General features: G+C 40.9%; 1 protein-coding gene across 5 annotated transcripts in view; it reads left to right on the forward strand.

Moving 5' to 3' along the window:
• Positions 1–20,278, forward strand: part of BRINP3 (BMP/retinoic acid inducible neural specific 3) — a 208,498-nt gene that overhangs the window by 5,728 nt on the left and 182,492 nt on the right. For 2 of the 5 annotated variants that reach the window (XM_048312902.1, XM_048312903.1), the window contains exons 2-3: positions 6,699–6,873; positions 12,044–12,329. The exons of 1 other annotated variant lie outside the window; for it this stretch is intronic. In XM_048312902.1, coding sequence (XP_048168859.1) covers positions 12,094–12,329 — 236 coding nt within the window. In that variant the 5' untranslated portion in view covers positions 6,699–6,873; positions 12,044–12,093. The remainder of the gene's footprint in view (positions 1–6,698; positions 6,874–12,043; positions 12,330–20,278) is intronic. 2 more of the 5 variants (XM_048312900.1, XM_048312901.1) reach the window with 1 other exon arrangement.

Raw genomic sequence — 20,278 nt, forward strand, 5'->3', positions numbered from 1 at the left:
AATACTAAAGAGCTGAAGAATTTGTAACCTGATCTTACATTGGTCTAGGCCTCAGTGCTTTTTCATAATTGATAAAGCAACATTTTTCTGTATGAAGCTGAGGGACACTGAGAGATCCCCACTGAGCTGCAGGTAATCAGCACCTGGTGACTCAGGTCATCACCCTGCTGAAAACTGCAATGTGAATAATTTGGTCTTCTAGCTTTGAAGTTAATAATGTATATGTACCCCAGTTTGTGTGCATACACAGATCCAGTTTATATATACATATGCATACACAGACATAAATATGCACGATATGCACTGCACATCCCTCCACATCCACGGTCTGTATAATCCCTTTTTTTGCCCTGGCTCACACCACAGGAACGATTATTTAGCCCAGTCTATTTCCCATCTCCCACTGAAAGTCTGCCCCTGCTCTGTGTGCCACAGAATAACGCGCTGACGAGAGGGAAGGAGGACACTGCCACACCAGAGCTTTTCAACTTCAACTAATGAGCCTCTCACAAAGGCCACGGATTTTGTTCCACCTTCAGGAGAAGATTGACCAAGCAATATATTTTGTTAGCTAAATTAAGACTATTAGACTGTAGTGGTTTCTCTTATAATGAGGTGAGAGCGTAAGGCTCGTGTGTCAGACACCTTTATTCTAACAGTTACGTTAATGGGGAAGAATTCTGCTCACTTGCAGTAACACCTTCACTGCCACATCCAGCAGCACTCAATTAACGAGGAAAGTGGTTTGTAAGGCAGTTATTGTACATTGGCAAGTAAAGGATGTAGATCTGGGGAATCAGAGCACTGCTCTATACCGTTAATCCCATATTATTAATGACTACTGAGAATTCTGTAGAGCTAATTTAGCTCTTTCAGTACTTACAAATCCACTGGAAGTAATAAAACCACCTGGTTAAGTGAACATGGATGACCACTCTGAAGTCAAACGGGATTATTAAAATCCATTAGAAATGTTACTTTTTAATACCTTTTTTTTTTCTTTTTTTCCTTTATTTGAAATCTGTTTCTAAGGAGGCTTACCATCGCTGGTGAAAAGCACTGCTAAATGCTGAAAAATGCTATCATGGATGGAGGTGGCAGCCCAAGTGGATATTTTTATTTCACTGTTTTTCACCTAAAACATTATTGATCCCTATTCATTGACAATTTGCTGGACAGAGAGAAACACATATAGGTTACAACAATTTTGATATTGAATAATTCTCTATGGTTTGTGCTTAATGTGCTGCCCTAAAGGTTAAAATTGCTGTATTTTAGGGCAGAGATGATACAGACCTCTTCTTCTCCAGGATGTGTAGCTGCCCAGCATTTCTTGGATTGATCCCCTTATTCCTTTAGGTCTGTACCAACATTTCTAAGGAAGATGCTTGTTTAGATAAAGCAGGAACATTTATGCAGGTCAAGACTCATCCTGCTGCCAGCCTCTGGGGACTGTGGATTTATTTCACAGAGAGCCATTAGTTGGTGATGTTCTCTTCTTAAGTCGCTGCTCCTGTGGGATGCGAATCTGACTCATTGGCTTAAAAAGTAGAAGCTTTAGTAACTACCTAAGCACCCTTTAAGCTCTCTGTTAGCTTGAGTTTATTAGATTGATTCACATTAGTTGAAGAGATGGTAGTGGCTTTTTTTTTTGAAAAGTACTCTTATTTATAAACCAGCTTAACTTCTTCATACTGGCTTGTCTTGGCTGGGCCAAGTCTAGAACGTTTTCTCAGTCTTTCTGGAAAAAAAGAGGTTATAATAAAGAAAACTGATGATCCTCATACTCAAAAAGACTGCAGTGGTCTGTAATTCCTCATAAACTGTTGTGTGTCTCTCATTCAGCACTGCAAAGGTATTGCTGAAAGTTTAAAGCTCCTCAACATTAGCTGAACAAATTTCTGCGGAATAAGAACGTGTTTTGCTATGAGCTACAGCAAGAAATAGTGATCATTTTGTACTAAGGTGGTTTTAGACTGGCTCATATCTAAATTAAAACAGTGGAGAGATAGCAATTCCTGATGCAAACTCAGACTTTCACCTCTTGTAGCATGGTGTTCGTAAGAAATACATCTTTTAGCAGACAGACTTTTTTTTTTCCCCCTCTAATTTTGCAATTTCTTCTAATCTTGTCTAAAATCAAGTCTTGCAAGGCAGCGCTGGTGTTAGATTTATGTAAGATAGCAAGCTGCCCAGTACACATAACATAATTATTACTTGTACAATCAAGCTTTATCCATCCTGAGCTGCAATTAGACCTACACTGGCTTGTTGGAGCTTGAATCTTTGCTCAGTCAGCCATAAAGTCCCTACTCTTGCTATAAAAAATTAATAGCTGTAACATGAACATTTAAGAGGATCTGGCTACTGCCCATGCAGTGGCTACAGGCTTGGAATGCTGCGGGAAAGGGACCGTGGAGAAATCATGTAACAGTTTTGAGCAGGATCAGCTGTAGAACCATGGTCTCTTGAAGCTTCCACGAGTCCTGCCTTGGGAGCTGGCACAACAGGTGGTGTAAATTTGTTGTTTTTTTCCTGCTGGAATAAATAGGTTGAAGATGAGGAACCTGAAGGGAGTTTTAACCACCCATTTATATCAGCTGAAAACCATCTACACCATCTGTGAAATCAGCTGTAAAATATGCTATGAGATCTGGAGTACTTTTCTCTGAAAGGCATAATAGAAGGGCAAAATAAAAACATTACCATTCTATTACATATCACTGTTAAGAAATAAAACATATAAAATAATCCATTCTTCTTGCAATGCATCCAGAAAAGTGCATTGAAAGAAAAATTTCATGATGTTAGATCTTTATGGATGTTATTCTTAACTACTGGTCTGAGTTGTAACCACTAATTTCCACGTGGAAAATAAAACCAAGAAGAGTGTAAATCCTAGATCAGCTGCAGCCTTAGCTAAAATTAAAGGGCTACATCCCATGCCTGAGTCAGAGCCTCCAAACTGAGAAATTCATTCTTAGAAATAAAAGAATCCCCAGCCACATTATTTGTGGATTAAGTCAGGTAATATCTGAGGGGATGGAAGTACGTGAAACTAGGCTGGATTTTGTAAATGTGTCCCCGTTGCAATCAGTACAGTTCATTGCTATTTTGGCCCTCTTCTTAAGTCCAGAGAACTGCTACACGCCGTCACTTTCCCCCTTCATTATTGTATGAACAATATTAGCACTCCAACAGCTTCAAAGAAACTTCTATTTTTGCCTGAGACTGACAATTCCTTTCCTCTCCATTCTTTTTCTGAGCATTTGTTGCAAAATCTCCAGGAACAGAAATTTTAAGCAGCAACAAAAATAGTCAGCCGCTCTGTTTGTGGAATAATCAACTTCCTTTTTATTTTATAACATTTTTTGCCATCCAATAATTTGAAAGCTTTCTATAAGCATTGGCTGTTCAGGCTTCACAACAGAAACTGTCATTACAGAAGGTTAAGGGACTTGGCAGGGCTTATACAGTAAAATCAAAGTTGTGCTTTAAGGTAGCTCAGCTCCAAGTACTTTCCTTCCTCTCTGTAACCTGAATCTTCTTCAGTTCAACAATCTGTTGGCGAGCAAAGTTTCCTCCCACTCCATCCCATTTTAGCCCTTCTGCACTCATCAGTTATATTTGGATTTGTCCTCGGGCTCGAAAGCCTCTAGAACCAAAGCTTTGGTGTACAGTGTGTAAATAGCTGCTTCCTCCTGCTCTGGATCGCAGCAGCTGTAAGAGCCCTGGGTTTCAAAACCACTACAAGGATGAATTAAAAGAGGAAAGGGCTGTTTGTTACTCTGGAATGATTTACTGGGTACAGCTTATTTACATGTGTCTTAGTCTCTTCGTATCCTGCTGATACTTAGCTGTCAAATTGGGTCAGAAATCTTGTCTGGGGACTAAGAGTTATGAGTGAAAAGGAGATATGCTGGCGTTAGTGTGTCATGACTGTTCAGTGCTCATTTATTACTTAATTTTAGGGTGTAGTCTTTACAGATCCTGAGAAGCAACTCGATTGCCATTAAAACACACTCAACGAGAACATCAGAGTAGAGAATACTGGATGATTAGAAGTTAAGCATTCAGTTTAAAAAAGAAATCCAGTAAGATGGAATGAAGGTTTCTAAATGTGTGTCTCCTGTTGAGATTTTCTTCAAACTTGAATGCTCCAGTATGAAAAAATCGTATGTCACAGCAATACATGTCATTCTGTGCCTGAGGAAATGCTGGACCAGAGCCTCTCCTAAAGCTGTTACTTTTCCATAGAGCCACTCCCAAACTTGTTCTGAGAGAGCTTGTTCTGTTTCCCTTCTAACACTTTTCACACCATCAGATGTTTTAGCTGAAAATTTTTGGACAGTTTGGGAGAATGTTTAGCATAACTTGTGTAGTGGAAGGGTGACTTAAGACTGAAATGTCATGCTGAGTTTTCATGCATAGAGATTTTGTCCATGTGCACTTGTGGACTTGCAAAGGTGAAGGTTTCATCCTCTATGGACTTCTGTGATTGGAAAAGTGCAGTCATCCAGCCTGGAGCAGACTTCCAGCTCTCAGAGCAGCAGGTTTTCTGTGCCTTCGTGGCATCCTGGCTGTTGGTCAGTTGAACCCCAGGGCTCAGCCAGGATCCTGCTCATCCATTCCAGAAATCAGCTTCATTTTAGCTCCTCCTGTGACTGATACCTGTCATTTACCAAGAATTTTGGTGCTAGCCCACATTTAAAGATGAGGAACTTGAGACACTTGAGGACTTGGGTGGATTTTACAAGATCATGGAGAGAAAGGAAAATGGGGAATGGCTTTAAACTGAAAGAGAGTCAATTTAGAGATTTAGATTGAACATTGAGAAGAAATCCCACCCTGTGAAGGTGGTGAGGCCCTGGCACAGGGTGCCCAGAGAAGCTGTGGCTGCCCCTGGGTCCCTGGCAGTGTCCAAGGCCAGGTTGGACAGGGCTTGGAGCAGCCTGGGCTAGTGGAAGGTGTCCCTGCCCATGGCAGGGGTGGCACTGGATGAGCTTTAAGGTCCCTTCCAACCCAAATCTTTCTGTGGCTCAATAATTTCTCCCTTTCAGTTTTTCACCTACACAGCCCCACCAGCACCACGCAAGCTGGGACTGGAGGTCCTGGAGCCCCTGGTCAGCCCCCAGAGAGAGCAGGAGACCCAGATAAGGCTGGTCAAGGATATTGAGGCCTTTTTTGTGCTCTCAGAGCCTTGACAGGTAATATCTTCTCCTCAGCGGGCTCCTTGCAGAAACAGATTCACTCATTAAGGCTGAAAGACTGCAATGACAATTTGGGGATGCTGCTTTACATCATCAGCTAAAACACATAAGGATCCATTTGCACAGGAGGATGAACTTAGATTAACAGATATAGAAAGTGCCTGATGGAATTTATACATCATGATTTGGTCAGCAAAGGGAAAAATGAGGTCTTTTACAAATATCAGACATTGAAACAGTTACCTCGGTACGCCTGGCAGCCTGCACATACTTCTCAGGCTGAGGAGGCTGGCACTTGCTGCACTGGGAAGCAGCAGAAAGCACATGGGGACATCAGCTGAAGGCTCGCAGGCACTTGCAGGAGTGAAATTCTGCAGGGACAGAGCAAATACCGAGGCACGCTCTGTGGGCAAGAGCGGTAGCACTCATCAACCAGCCCTCACAGACAGACCCGAGACGGCTGCAGAGGTCAGGCTGACATATATTCTCTCTTTCTGTGCATGCATTTTCTGTTCTTTTCTCTGAAGACAGGGATGAGGAAAAAATAGCAGGATGAGGAAAAAAGTAGCAGGATTTAAAAAAAAGAAAATTAAAAATCAGACTCTTATTTGTTGTTTATTTCAGCTGTTGAGGACATAGTTACAGGGGTCTTGTGCTTGTCTTCGAGAGGGGAGAAGAAAGCTGAAATCTGGCAGTGGATGAAGCTCTGTTCGAATAAAGGAAAGATGCTGATTTAGAGTACATGTAGTAAAAACTGCTACCAGGACCTTCTATGAAGACCACACTTAATCTTAAGCCTGGAATGTAAAACTCTCCTAAGCTTGTTAGACATAGAATTAATTTCTCCTTTCAGATTTCTTTTTGGATTATTGTAGCTCAGAATGAATACCAGAGAACAAGCTGATCCAATCCCCCTCCAGAAAATCATGTTGACAAACATGGCTTGTCTATCCAGGTGCCTTCTAATTTTTCCACAGTGTCACACGCCGTCCCCTGCAGCTCACGTGTGTCAGATCTGATGGCAGGGAGAGCTCGCCATCCTCCACCCTGGTCCTTCTCAGCAACCTGGGCCAGCTGGCATTGGAAGGAGCTGAGCTTTAAGATCCCTTCCAGCCCAAACACTTGTGGCTCTATGGTTCGGTGATTCCAGTGCCCCAAATGCCTGTTCTGTTTCTTTGTTCTACCAAAGGCACCTGTTGGGTCTCTTGTTCCTGCCCCAGACATCTGGTGGGCCTTCAAACTGGCAGCTGACTATGACCACAGGACAGAGCAGCCCACCTCAGCTCACAAGTCCTTTTGCTGTCCTTCAGGAAGTTCAGCTTGGGAGATGTTTTCTCATGGATTTGAGTATCCTCCTTTGAAGAACAGAACCTACGTGGCGGCTAAGCCCAGAGCAGAGCACGACTGAGATCCTTTTGGCTCTCTGCTCTACCCTCCTCCTCTGTAGCTGATACTGATTGCAGCACTTTCTGCTCTTTTCTTCCACAGCACATCATCAGCTCCGCGGCTGTTTCATTTACACTGGGCTGTGTGAGGATTCCATGGGCAGAAGCCTCCTCGGGTCTCACTCATTTAAAATTGTTAGCATGAGAAAAATTGCTTCTTGAAAAAAGAATAAGAACCACTGATGATAACGCAGTAGGTCCTGCGGTGCTCTGCAAAGGTGGGCAATACGATCATCACACTTCAGATGGGGGAGTGAAAGCAGAGACACATGAAGTGATAAACCCAGGGTCTTGTGGCAGATAAGAGCAATCTCTGAGACACAGACTAGTGCTTTATTCTTTATGCAAAATGTCTTTCCATTTTTCAGTGTCAAAATACCTTTGAAAAAAAATGGTCTGGGCTTATCTTGCATTCTCTGAGCTTCACCGTTTCCCATCCAGCTGCAGTGAATAAAATGTTGCTCCTTGCCATTGATTCAAAGTTGCAGCGTTCCTGAGAATTTTGTGTAATAGCTAGGAAACAAAGAGTTTGCTCCATTCCTCTTTTCCATGATGTGCAGTCTAAAAGAAATATGAGGAATACTCTGCTACACCATGTATTGTACTTGATCAAAAGTAGTAACTTTGAAATCCCTAAGGCTTGTGAGGAATGGAGGCATGGAGTACCAAAACCCTCATAAACAGTAAAATTATGACCTGACTGAAATCCAACTGCCTACAAACAGAATTGGATATATTCCTCTCCATCTGTCACCAGATTTTGTCTTTTTTTTTTTTTTGTTTATTTTTAAAGGATATGTAAGTAATAGTTAATATTTTGATTAGTTCAAAGAAAGCCAAACTTTGTGTTTTGCAGAAAAAAAGCACCATCTTAGATACGTTAATTTTCTAAAGGTTATAAAAAAATTATTTATTACTTTCCTTTGAAAGGAAATATCTAAGAATAACAGTCTTAAATTTTTATTTCATCATTATGGGAAGTTACAGCCAGGAGAACCCCACTTCAGCATAGAGGATTCTCAATTTCCACGGAGAGCTGGGACGTATCAGCGTTTTCTTGGAATTCAAGTGAACATAAAAACCAAAGGACTTCAGAGAGACCCTGGTCTTCTTCATTTTCACTGACAGAAGGGGATCTCTGTGGGATCTCAGACCAAGGCCTCAGATACATCTCTCAGATTGCAGGGTAGAGATAAATATTAAAAAAAACCAAACCCAAACCCAATCTTATTAAAAATGCCCGTAAATTTGTGCAGTTATTTTATTTTGATTCTTGAGAACTGCAGGTAGATGTGGCCCAAAAAAAATTCCTGGTGATGCCTAACATCAACTTCATTGACCCTTATGTAAAAGGTTGCTCCACTACTGAACCAGTAATGACCAATTTCGAAGCTATATCTCTACTGTATATTAGCACATCTGTATTATACTTGACTCTCATCTCTTGGGAAATAAAAGATTACATGCACTGAGGTAACAATAGATTACTTTTTGTTTCTTTTCCCTGAGAAATTTTTTCCCACAATTTCCATTTTAGAAAGGATTTAAAATTACTGATTTTTTTTTTTTTTCCTTGAGCATTGCTGTGCACACATCTGGGCTGGCTCTACATTATTCTGTGTATCTTGGTATACATTGTTTATTAATTAATGTTCTGCAAGCAAGAGAGCTCAACCTGCAAATCAAGCAGACATTTCAACCTGCACTCTTTTAGCTTAGTATCTTAGTGACGTCATAAACTACCCAATGTAATTATATACAATTTTAATCTTTTAAAAAATTACCTACAAAAGAAAGACTGAATTTGGTGGGTTCTGCCCTGAAATAGTATGACAACAAAAAGACCACAGATGCCCTGTCCTCTTGTTTGCAGCTGAATCTTGATGAAATTTGTCCCAGTGGCCACAACGTTTGCACTGCTCTTGCCAGCTCTGTGTTCTCATGTGACATAAATATATGGATTTTGCCAGGCTCCAGAAGCTTTACATGTTCATGAGAGGTAGGACTTAGCTATGGTATTCCCAGAAGATGCTGAGTCAAATTCACTAATGCCAATGAGGAGACAATAGGTTTCTAACAAAGAAGAATTTAGCCTGTTATGCTTCTCCAACCCACTTTAACCTCAGAATTTAGAAGAAGGACCAAAAGCTTCACAGCATTTGCAAATGGTAGCTGGGTGAAACCATGGGGATAACAGAAAATAGTTGTACAGAGCATCTGCACCTGAGAATTGTCCTTTAAGCCAGCACCTCAAAGGGACAGTTGTTGACACGACAGTTTTAATCACAGAATAAATATTGCATTATTTGCTCTCTGTATAAGGCCTCCTCTACTTGAAAATCCACCAGCTCTGTTACCTAACAGGTGTTTTAGTGGCCAAGCCCCACCCTTTGTCTACCACAAATTTAATACAGATTGTTCTTCTCTGGAAGAATTGCAACTGCAAACCTTGTATGTTCCCTACGTCTGTAACAGTCTTTAGAAAATGTTTGCAGGGCATTTGCATTCATTAGAGAATTTGAATATTCAAGATTTTAAGGTATTTCTGATACTGTAAGCTTTGCAAAAATCCTTTGGCTAGAATTTTCTAAATTATCTTTTAATAGGAAACACACATTTAGATGCCTCTAAACAGCTTAACCCCTCCCTTAGCACTGGTTTTTTTTTCAGGCTTCTGTCCCTTGTTTGTTAAAGTTTCCCTCTCAGGGGTGTTATGAGAATTAATGCAATGCAGAATGATTTTGCAACGACTGGACAACAGAGATAAGTGGATAAGTACCAGTTACAAATACACATGTGATTTTTCTCTCCTTATTTCTCTCCTGTATATTTACAGGAAAATATCTCCATAGATCTTTAAAACAAGGAGATCTTTAAAAGAAGATTATTTTCTTCTGTACCCTCACAGGTTCTCTGCAGGTGTTTTGCCAGTGGTTAATTTATGACACTCTATGAGGTGCAGCATTAAGCCAAAAATATATTCCTGGCTCTTCACTATTCCTTTCCAACTGCTCGTTTAGTCTAGTTTTAGGAAGATGCTACATATACACAGTAATTCACTTTGCAATCCTAATATTATCATTTTGAATTCAAAAGGGACTCAATCAGTCACCATTGCAGTATAACAGCCTGAAACACTTAAGTGTTAACAAGTACCTGAAAAAGCAAACTCCTATCCCTTCTCTCTTAATCAATTAAGCAAATTTTTCAAAAGTTAGAAATTTTATAACAGCAGTAGGTATGAAAATTGAAATTCTCATTACACTCACTTTCTGTAGCTTCCACAAAATGTCAGAAAATTATGCCCAGGATCTTCCCTGTCTATGCTAAGGATGATGGAAGGGAATGAATATGCTGTGCAATATATTTTCCCCCTATTAATGATAAGAAGAGACAAAAGCATTTGTGGATTTTTGCTCTGCTGTGATGCAGAGGCTGGTCTGGCCCATCTGGAAGTGACTGGAATGTTTTCTTCATTTACACTGAGGTAGTTTCTAGCAGGAAATGGCAACCAAATGATCATTGTGGCTTTTATGGGCCAGTAGAGCAATCTAAGGCATTTCAGTTTTGCTTCAGATCTGTGCAGACTTTCTCACACAGTGGGAGGAAGGTTATGCAGCAGTGTAACCTCAAATACATGAATTTCAACCTGTGAAGGAAAAAAAGAATCCACCAGTCTAGGAAGATGATGCTCAAACTTCATAGAGTAAACACAAATATGCAGACTTTTTTTGCATGGTAGTGATGGCTTGGGAGTAGAAATAAAAGTTTGAGAGTTCTCCGTTGTAGACTCCTGGAATCTCATTTTGAAAGGATTTATAAAATTAATGCAATCTGTGTTTTATGGTCAGAAACTACTGCATGGCTGTAACTGTTTATGGTTACAACTCAGTGTCTTGGTACAGGCTCAGCATTAAATATGAGCAGGGTCGTTCTTTATACATTTACTGTTTGCACAATCACGTCCAAACCATGTTACAAACAATTACACCACATAAAGCCTGAGTATTTATCTGGTTGTGTAGACAGATTATTATATTCTTAGACTGCAAATTCCTGTTGGTTCACAAGAACCTCTGCGCTCTTCTGGAGGCAGTCAGCTTCCTGCAGACCCTTGACAGTATTAATGTCTCACATACATGCACAGAGCATATTCATTCAGTGACACAATTTTCATTATAAAGGACGGGGGTGCTGAGTGTGCAGTTGCAGGACTGTTCTCTTGGAATTATCCTTCTTGTAGGGCACACTTACAGACCAAATTACTCATGGGAAGGAAAAATCTCCCACCAAGTTCCAAGAATCATTGCAAAGGGCATGGTAAAAATGTCATGATGAGTGCTGATTTGAGTGAATGTGGATCCAACATTTTGTTCCCTGTAAACTCATCAGCTAGAAAAATTAAAGCTCTCACATTCATATGTTTTAATTCATTCTGTGCTGTTTCACCTTAGACTGAAAACTGGAACTGATTGCTTGTATATATTTAGGAATCTACATGAACTTTGTTATCTCTGGGAACCTCATGGTCTTGCATAGATGTTTTAATGAAATCTCTACAGGATATTAGAAACATTAGCCCATTCCACAGGTATGGGGCTGAGGTACACAGGGAAACTGTGGCTTGTCTTCACTGAGTTCGTACATGCTGCAATCAATACTTGATTTACGATTGGGCACCCAGAAAAAATTGTTTAGGCACCATTTAAAAAGAGTTTCTAGGCTGATCCATTGAGTTGGAGTGATTTGGACTGAAAGTAAAATGCTGATGTCAGGGATACTCAAAATTTCGGCGTCTGGAGTTGGAGTAACTCACTTGAACTGATCACTGTGGGCTCTTGATCAGGGCAGTCTCCTCTGTCCAGCCATGCTGGTTTGGACAGAACAATGTGGGTCTGTTAACTACACTTTGCAGTGAAGACAAACCACAACGTAATTTTCCCAAGGACATTAAAAGAGAAAGCAGCCTGGGTTCTTCTGAATCTCACCTGTTTTCTGTCCAGTGTGTGAACTGTGAGCTTATGTACAGACATTGCTGAATGATTTTGTACTGCTGCTAACAGACAAGAATCTGATGTTGCATATTTTTCATTAATGACTAGCATGAATGGGAAAAAAAAACCCCCAACAATCCCTCCCCTGATGATTTGTGAAGATTTCCCTTCAACAGTAAATATTATCGCTGATGATGTTAATGAAGACATTAGTTTCACAGCATTTGAAGTACTGAAACACTCCACTGTTAACTAGCCTAGTGGGGTTTATGCTAATGTAAAATATAATAAAATAGAGGCCACTATCTCTTTAAGCTGAAAGAAAGGAAACTTGTTTCTACTTCCAAGGGATGCCTAGTGTGTGCTTATCTAATTGACTGTGTATTTTGTCTAGGTGTTGAGGGAAAGCTAAGAGAATGAAGGCTCTAAGTCCCCAGTGGAAGCATGATATGGCGATGCAGTGCTGGTGCTGAATTGTTCTCTCTGATGGCTCTATGGGAGTGGATAGCACTGAGTCTTCATTGCTGGGTTTTAGCGGTTGCTGCTGTCTCGGATCAGCATGCCACAAGCCCCTTCGACTGGCTCCTCTCTGATAAGGGACCCTTCCATCGCTCACAGGAATACACAGATTTTGTGGACAGAAGTCGACAGGGATTTAGCACAAGATACAAGATTTACAGGTATGAAGCAAAGGGAAAGCAATTACAGAGGTGCCATCTTTAGAAGTTGTAAATGATCCATAAGGGTTTCCTTAAGGGAAAGTTTCAGTTGTGGGAACAAATCCATAGATACCAAACTCATTGCTGAAATATATGCAAGGCCATATGCAAGGCCACTGTGTGTTATGGAAATGCTGCTTGTGTTGTTTCTGTTTTGTTTGAAGAACTTTTGATAATTGATTTTGTTGCTCTGAAAAACGTTGTTGTTTACTACCCACCTTTACTCTGTCCTAGTGATATAGTCAAAAATGTGCTAGGGGTTCAAACACCACCTTTGGCTGCAGAGGGATCACCTTTGATCATGCATCAAGTTCAATTGCTTTCCATGTGGCTCATCAAGACTTAAGCTGAGGATTTAAGAATGAAATTGTGGCTCTGCATATGCTGCTGACAGAAGAGACTTCATGGTACAAAGGAGGGCGTTTCAAAAGTGACTCAAAAATGTTTAATGTGGTTTTATGCCAATGCTTTGAAAAGGGGTGTTCTCTTCCCTGAGGAATTGAGGGATAAGAGCCGCTGTGAATTTTAACAGAGGTTAAAATTCAGGTGTTTGGTCCATCACAAATCTCAGCATTAGGCTGGCCCAGTTCAGGCCAAGAAAAGAAAAAAATGGGGGAAGACTTCAAAAGTATAGGTCTGCTTGAGAATTTGGGCCTTGCTGTGGAATTGCCTCAATGATATATTTGTAACCTGTGAGTCTCTTTTGAGACAGTGCTGGTGAAATATCTGCTCAATCATTTGCAACGGGTGTAACTCAGTAGCATCCAATATTATCAAGGACGTAGGGAGGAAAAGGGGAGTTCAGTCTAATATGAGTGACCTAATGGCAAGTATAGAGAAGGGGACAAATGAGAGACCAGGAGAGATTAAAGACTGGGAAAATAAATCTATAAGCAGAGATACTTTTCACTTCAAGTTGTGACTGACCCCTCCCAATAGCCAAAAGAAAGTGAGGCAGCAGGGCAATACAGGGCAGATTTTCAGCTCACCTGACAGCTGCCCGTCCTACAAACACAGCCCATATTGGTATGGGAAGACACACACTGATGTCACTGAAAAGCACAGAAGAGTTTGTGCAAATGTCATACCTATTTCAGGTTATTATTCCCTAGTGATACCCAGTCCTTTAGAAGAAGGTAAGAGGGATATATGCCTATATGTATATTTAGTTCACTGTCCAGTGGCCTGTGACAAAACTGCTGGCCTAAGCGTGTAAAGAATTTATTTTTAAGGGGTTTGCTTTATTTTTCTTTCCCAAATACATGCAGTAGAGGGCACTCTGTTGCAGGTCAATTTTGCAGTGGGCTCCTTTGCCATAGACAGAGAAATTAAACACATTTTGAAAATAAAGTGTGATTTGGAAATATGCTTGATGAAGTGGCTTGTCTTAACAGAACAGCATTGCCCAATATTTACTGCATTTTAAAAGCCAGCTGTCGGGACCAATAATGTAAAGCCAATAATGCAGAGACTGAGGCAGCATATTTTATTCCCATTATTCTGTATTAGTCAAAACTGAACCGAAATTATCTTGCTAAAACATGAAAGATGGAATTGTATTTCATTTGAGCTCTTACAATCAGGTCCTTGAGAATTTTTCTCCTCTCAGCCATCATTACAGCAACATTGTTAAGTTTCACAGATCTGTAATCACATTGCTAATATTTATTTGGGTTTGTGCATAGGTTTCAATTGACTTTAATTTACACAGTCCCACAGAAAATGTTTCTCATGTTTCGTTCCATTCTCTGCCTGTTCCCTTCAGGTAATGAGCCAGGAAGTCAAAAGAGGCACAAGCTGTACTTTTTTTTGATTTTGCCCTCCAAAAACAAATCTTATTGTAAAGTTTCCTCGTAAAATATGGTCCCATTAGTGAGCAGTGCAGAACACCGTGACCTTGTTACAAGCCACACACTGGAAATTTAATCCCTGTTGCTTTTCTATGAGCTTTCCCAGGCTATAGGACTTGGAGCCTAATTGTCTGTTCATTCCCTCACCTGTCTTTTACCTAATGGAAACAATCCCTCCGGGACAGGTCCTTGTTTGAAGGGAGAGGTAAGGAAGAGGAAAGCACCTGCCTGCATGGACTCAGCCATATTAACAAGGGAGAAAGGTGCTGACAGAGCCCCTCCAGTCCCTGAGCTCTTCACTTCAGCCCTTGAACCTCACACCTGACACCTGATATTTAAAGATTAAGGATGAAGGGAAGTCTTCTTCCTTCATTTTAGATCCATGCCAGGTCGAAATCCACGGGGCTGAGGAAGAGTGGGATGCATAGGGTGAGGGACTCCAGGGGATTGTGTCCCATTTGAACCCTTCCTGGCAGGATGCTGGTAGCACAGTGAGGTCAGACAGAAAATTACTGAAGACCCTTTTTTTTAATGGCACAAATGTGGCAAGTGGGCTACCTGAAGGTAGGTCTCTCTTCTGGGGAAGGGGCTGGCTCCAGAAGGACTGATGGGGCTGCGAGCAGTCACTGCTCACCTCCTGTGTCTCCAGACAGACAGCATCCAAGCCTTACACAAGAGATGACCATCACAAAAAACCCCATCAAGTCCTGTTGCCCATGGGAACCAACTTAGGATGACCAAGCTCACGTTGGGACTGTTTGTCTACAACTAACAGAAGTGAAGCGGCCTTAATAAAAATAAAATATTCCACGTTATAATTTAAGGTGTGTAGCAGGAGATTTCAGCACGAGACTGCCGCCTGATTTTTGCTTTCCAACAATGGAACAATTATTCAGTGACTAGAATGATATTTTGATTTCCCCTCCATTTGCAGTCTCAGGAGAGGCAGTAATGATGTGGAAAAAAAATAAGATCTCAACGGAATCTGTAATATCCCTAAGATTTTATTTCATTCCCTCATTAATAACATTCTCTATTTTAATCAAAAATGTATTAAAAAGCAGAGAATACATGTTATTCTGCTTTTGGTTATATCAGGCAATGCATTTTTCTGTAAATACCAAAGTCAGAGGTACAAAGGCCTTTGTCTTGTACCACTGTTTGACACTGGTTTGAATGGGACCAAGGTCACACACTGCAGGCCCATGAAAGATATAGAATGATTAAAATCAGATAATAGGACAGAGAACTGGAGAAGCAGCCAGTAGAGAGAACAACAAAGAGTATTAAAATGGAACTTGCTTGAAGGAAACATGGTCATTATTTCTCAGCTATTGAGTAAAACAATGTTGTGATAATTCTTCTATTTCTGTCACTTGCGTGGCAGGAGACAGACTGATTTTGAAGTTTAATTTCACATATGGCAATTGTTTTTAATAATACTCAGTAGGCTTACTTTTTTCAGTTCTTATTTTACATAACCTGTTTCCATTTAAAATAGATGTAGTCAAACTTTTAGCCTAAAACAAGAAAATTGATCACTCCATGGACTGTGTGCTAGTGTTTCTATTTTCATGGAATCCCAGACTGGTTTGTTTTGGAAAGGACCTTAAAGATCACCCAGTTCCCATGGGCAGGGACACCTTCCACTAGCCCAGGCTGCTCCAAGCCCTGTCCAAGCTGGCCTTGGACACTGCCAGGGATCCAGGGACAGCCACAGCTTCTCTGGGCACCCTGTGCCAGGGCCTCCCAACCCTCACAGGGAAAAATATCCAATCTAAATTTACCCTTTTTCAGCTCAAAGCCAACCTCTCTGTTCGTATGTCAATGAGGCAAAAAGCAGCTGCTCTGTATCCACACCCTCTGGTCACTGTAAACCAGTGTTCATTTGACCATGAATCTGTTATAAATTGTAGGGATGAAGCCAAAGATTTGCACCAAGGAACACAGTGATTAACTGAGCCAAATTTCTAGTAAGAGGTCTTAACTTCAGCACATTTTTTTGAAGCATAAAAGTTTATGCTTTCTTTTAATCACCATATCTGGCTTTCGTAGCATAAAACCATCGTGATAAAACCAACTGGTGCATCAATTGTGGGGATGTACCAGTAGGAGAATCATCTGCTACCCATATTTTATTCTATCTATTAAAGTTCAGTTATGTTCATGGGCAAACAAGCTGCCTCTCCCTAAGGCCAGGAGTTTTCAGTGTTACAGGACAGAGCTGAAAGATGCAAATATATATGAAATAATGTTTTAATCTGGTATTGCAGAACAGTAAATAATTACAAGTGGTGTTCTCAACACTGTTATAAGTTGGAAATGGTGGGCTGGTTGTGTGGATTATGTGGCAGTGTTCTATTCCCTGTAATGCTCCTGCAGAAAATTTGATAATTGCTGAAGTTTTTGGTGGTATTCATTGTCACTGATCTATGAAGAAAAACACCAAGAAAACACCCGGATGGCTGCTGAAAACCTCTACATTCATGGGAGTTCTATGTCAATATTTCATGGAAGGTGGCTCCTGTGGTTAGCATCAAAAAGTGTTTTGGCAAGGAAAACCAACTTTACAATTTGTCATTTAATACACAAAGGAAGTGCTGTGCCTCTTATGTAAATCAGCTACCCAGACAAAGGAATTTTAAATCCAAACAGAATGAGATGAGAGGTTACCAGGATGGAAAGAGTGATTGTGAAATTATGCAAAGTACCTACATTGTATCAGAAGAGGTAATTTCTGCAGAGATAGGGAAGTATTCATGCTATCAAATAAGGTCTTGAGGAAATCTCCTCAGGGATACTGTGGAGTTTTGTTGAAGCAAAATGATTTAAAAACCTGAAACAGATGTGAAAAATTGGGGAAGAAAGAGCCTTGTTCTTTCTTTTAAGGTGGAAATACTTGGTAATACTTAGGGGGAAAATAAAGAGAGCTGAAAGAGGACACGATTCCTGTCAACAGAACACATATTACAGAGTGAGATGAGCTATCTAAACCAAAAGCCATCACTGTCTTAAAATCAAATTGGTATAAATAGGCTATGAATAAATTTTGGGTTGCTTCTTTAGAAAGGGTTCCTAATCATTAAAGAAATTCTGGGACATACAAAGTTACAGAACCTTCCCAATCCTATGACTAGGAGGAAAGGGTTATAAGCTATGATGCACATGAAAGTGGTTGAAGTTTTAGTACCACTGACGTCCCTTTGGGGCAACTGCACCTAACAAGTGTCCAATACTACTCTGCAAAAGGATAAAAAAGGAATCTCCTGAAGAAGTGAGTAGCTCTTGGCAGCATGGTATTCATGTGGCTTAAGAAGATCCCTTTAGAGGTGGTTTTAAGAGGGATTGTGTCCATGAACAGCTACAAAAATAGAAGCATTGGAAAATAATGCTATCAGGATAAAGACAAGAACATGTTGGGTTCCTCTCCTATGTTCTGAATCCTCTGGTGACTGAACCCATTGGGCAAAGTGAGCAAGACTCAAGACTGTAACAGAACACTCATAAATATGTTTCACCTCCCACGTGTGAACTTAAGTAGGGCAAACATTAGTTGTTTTTGTCATTTTTTTATTCCCTATCAAAATATTTTAGCCCATGATTCTCACTAGACTTCTTGACACATGTGACAGACAGTGTTAATAAAACCCTAGGGGGTTCAGTTGTGCAGGTACACAATATGCCCTGAATTATAATTTTCACTCCAGTGTATGGTCTGGAATAACATTTCCTTGTGCTCTTCCTGAGGTTGATTTGAACAGGTTAATTTGGAATTTGAAAGCATGGAGAAGAACTAATAAAGGTCTTCTGATAATGGTTTTCAATACAAGTGCTTTGTGAAATGGAGATGTCTGTCATCACACCTTTTGAATGTCTAAGGGGATGATTTCTTGGTGCTGCTATTTCCCATACATTTTGACCACACTTTAGAAATCAGCATCACTGATATTTTTCTGGAAGGGCCCATTTAGTACTGATCAAGTATTGGAGCTTTTGCTTTTATCCAGTAAAACCATTTCTTTGGAAATTAAAATAGCAATGTCTCATTGCTCAGACATTTCTCAGGAGTGCAGTTTCCTTAACAAAAAGCATCACTCACAAAACCCATAAAAGGTGAGGGAGATGGAGCAGGCTGCATCAGGGAAAGGAGTGAGGCAGATTAGTACTGCAGAAGCTGAGGGAAGGAATGGGCTGTAGTCATCAAGCTGTAATGGGTGACAGTGGGGTGGCCTCCAACAGGTGGCTCAGCCAGCTGGTCAACCATTGCCTCCAGCTCCCCAGACCCTTCGTGTGCACAGAGTTACTGCCAGGCTGTGGAGAACTGGGGTCACACCGAAGAGCAGCACGTGTATGTTCCACAGCTGCCATACCAATGAGGAGTAAATAGCAGGAGGGGTTCTCTCTGCCTTTCCCAGAAATTCACTCCATCAGTACATTGCTTCCGGTCTGTGTTGTAATTGGTCAGCTTCCTCCAGGGAATATTCCATTCAACTTGGTGGATAAAATGCACAGAAGTCAGGTGAGTCATCATTCCCAGAATGTTTGCAGAAGGCTAGACTGGGGAATGCACGAAGGCTTCTTTTTAAATCCAGGGGCTCACAGGCTGGTAACAGGGAAGAGCAGCTCAAAGAGAGGTTTTGGGATGGTAAGTTGATAAATTTCCACTAGAAAAATAATATTTGTAGCCCAGTACATTTTTAAGAATGTCTGGATCTGAAAAACATCAATGAGTTTAATTTTGTATTGTGATACTCTTTAACAGCCTCTCTTATTCTAGTTAGCTGGGCATAAAAAACATGACACCAGTTAAATAACTAGGTTTGGTGAAACTGCTTGAATAAGGACATACCTGAGCAAAATTAAAGCTTTAGATGACCACGTTTCCAGGTCTAGCAACACCTGGATAATGTCCTCCAAAATCATTGAGTTTCCATCCCTTTGTTCCAAATGCAAATCCCTTTCATAGGAAAGCATTTTTGTTTTAATTTTAGAGCCTAAGCACATATCAGGTCATGATGCTTTAACGTTAGCAATTCCTGCTATCAATATTATATTAGTTTCTTGGTCTTTACCCAGGGGATTCTCTGGAGGGTATGTTCTTGTGAAAAGGTGGAAATAAAGGAAGAGAAATTTCAAACTGAGAAGCCATGCATACAAACAAAAACCTTAAGAACATGTTTTCAAGTGAATTATAACCAGAGCCTAGTTTAGTTTAGCCAGAATATTAAGGGATTGACAAGTCCCTGGACTGGAGGTTCACAAAGGTGAAGGAGGGTTTGGCCATCTCCAGTAGCACTGGGAGAATCAGGGGACTACTCAGATGGATACCAGAGACATGAGAGGTGCAGAAGATAAAGACTGGGCACTTGTTTAGGTCTGTGCTCACACTCCCAGTTGTGTAAAATATTCCCAGCTGGGAATATCTCCATATGCATGGATAAATTAAATCTCCATGGGCAATAATGAAAGAGTCTGAGCTCTTGTGGGTACTTGTGGCTCAGGAAAAGGCCAGACAGAAATGAAGGCTCAGAGATGGACAGGAAGATAGGTAGGCAGCTCTGATTCCCAAAATGACCCCGTCTTTCCAGCTCTCTTACATCTGTGAGCCAGCGTGGCAGAGAAGTCATCTGGTCTGGGTAAAGGACAGCACTTTTTACTCAAGAACAAAGGAGAAATCAAGTTCATTTTTGAGAATGATCCACAATACCAGCCCTCAGTCCATCTTTGAAGATCTTGGAAAAAAGGCCGCATCCCTGGAAGTGTCCAAGGCCAGGTTCCACAGGGCTTGGAGCAGCCTGGGCTAGTGGAAGATGTCCCTGCCCATGGCAGGGGGTGGAACAAGATGGGCTTTGAGTGAGTCTGTGAAAATCATGACGGCCCCTGAAGAAACAGTGTATATTTAAGTGACTCTGGCTTCCTACAGAATCTTGCAGAACATTCAGAATACCACGAGTGATTTAGCAGAGAGCCCAATTCTACAGGACTCAAAGGCCTCTAGGGTGTTTTGCCAGGGACCAGACTCAGACCTACCCTGCATCCCCTCACTCCACTTGGTTGGCT

The sequence above is a fragment of the Corvus hawaiiensis genome, chromosome 9 (assembly GCF_020740725.1).
Source record: "Corvus hawaiiensis isolate bCorHaw1 chromosome 9, bCorHaw1.pri.cur, whole genome shotgun sequence".
Taxonomy (NCBI): Eukaryota; Metazoa; Chordata; class Aves; order Passeriformes; family Corvidae; genus Corvus; species Corvus hawaiiensis.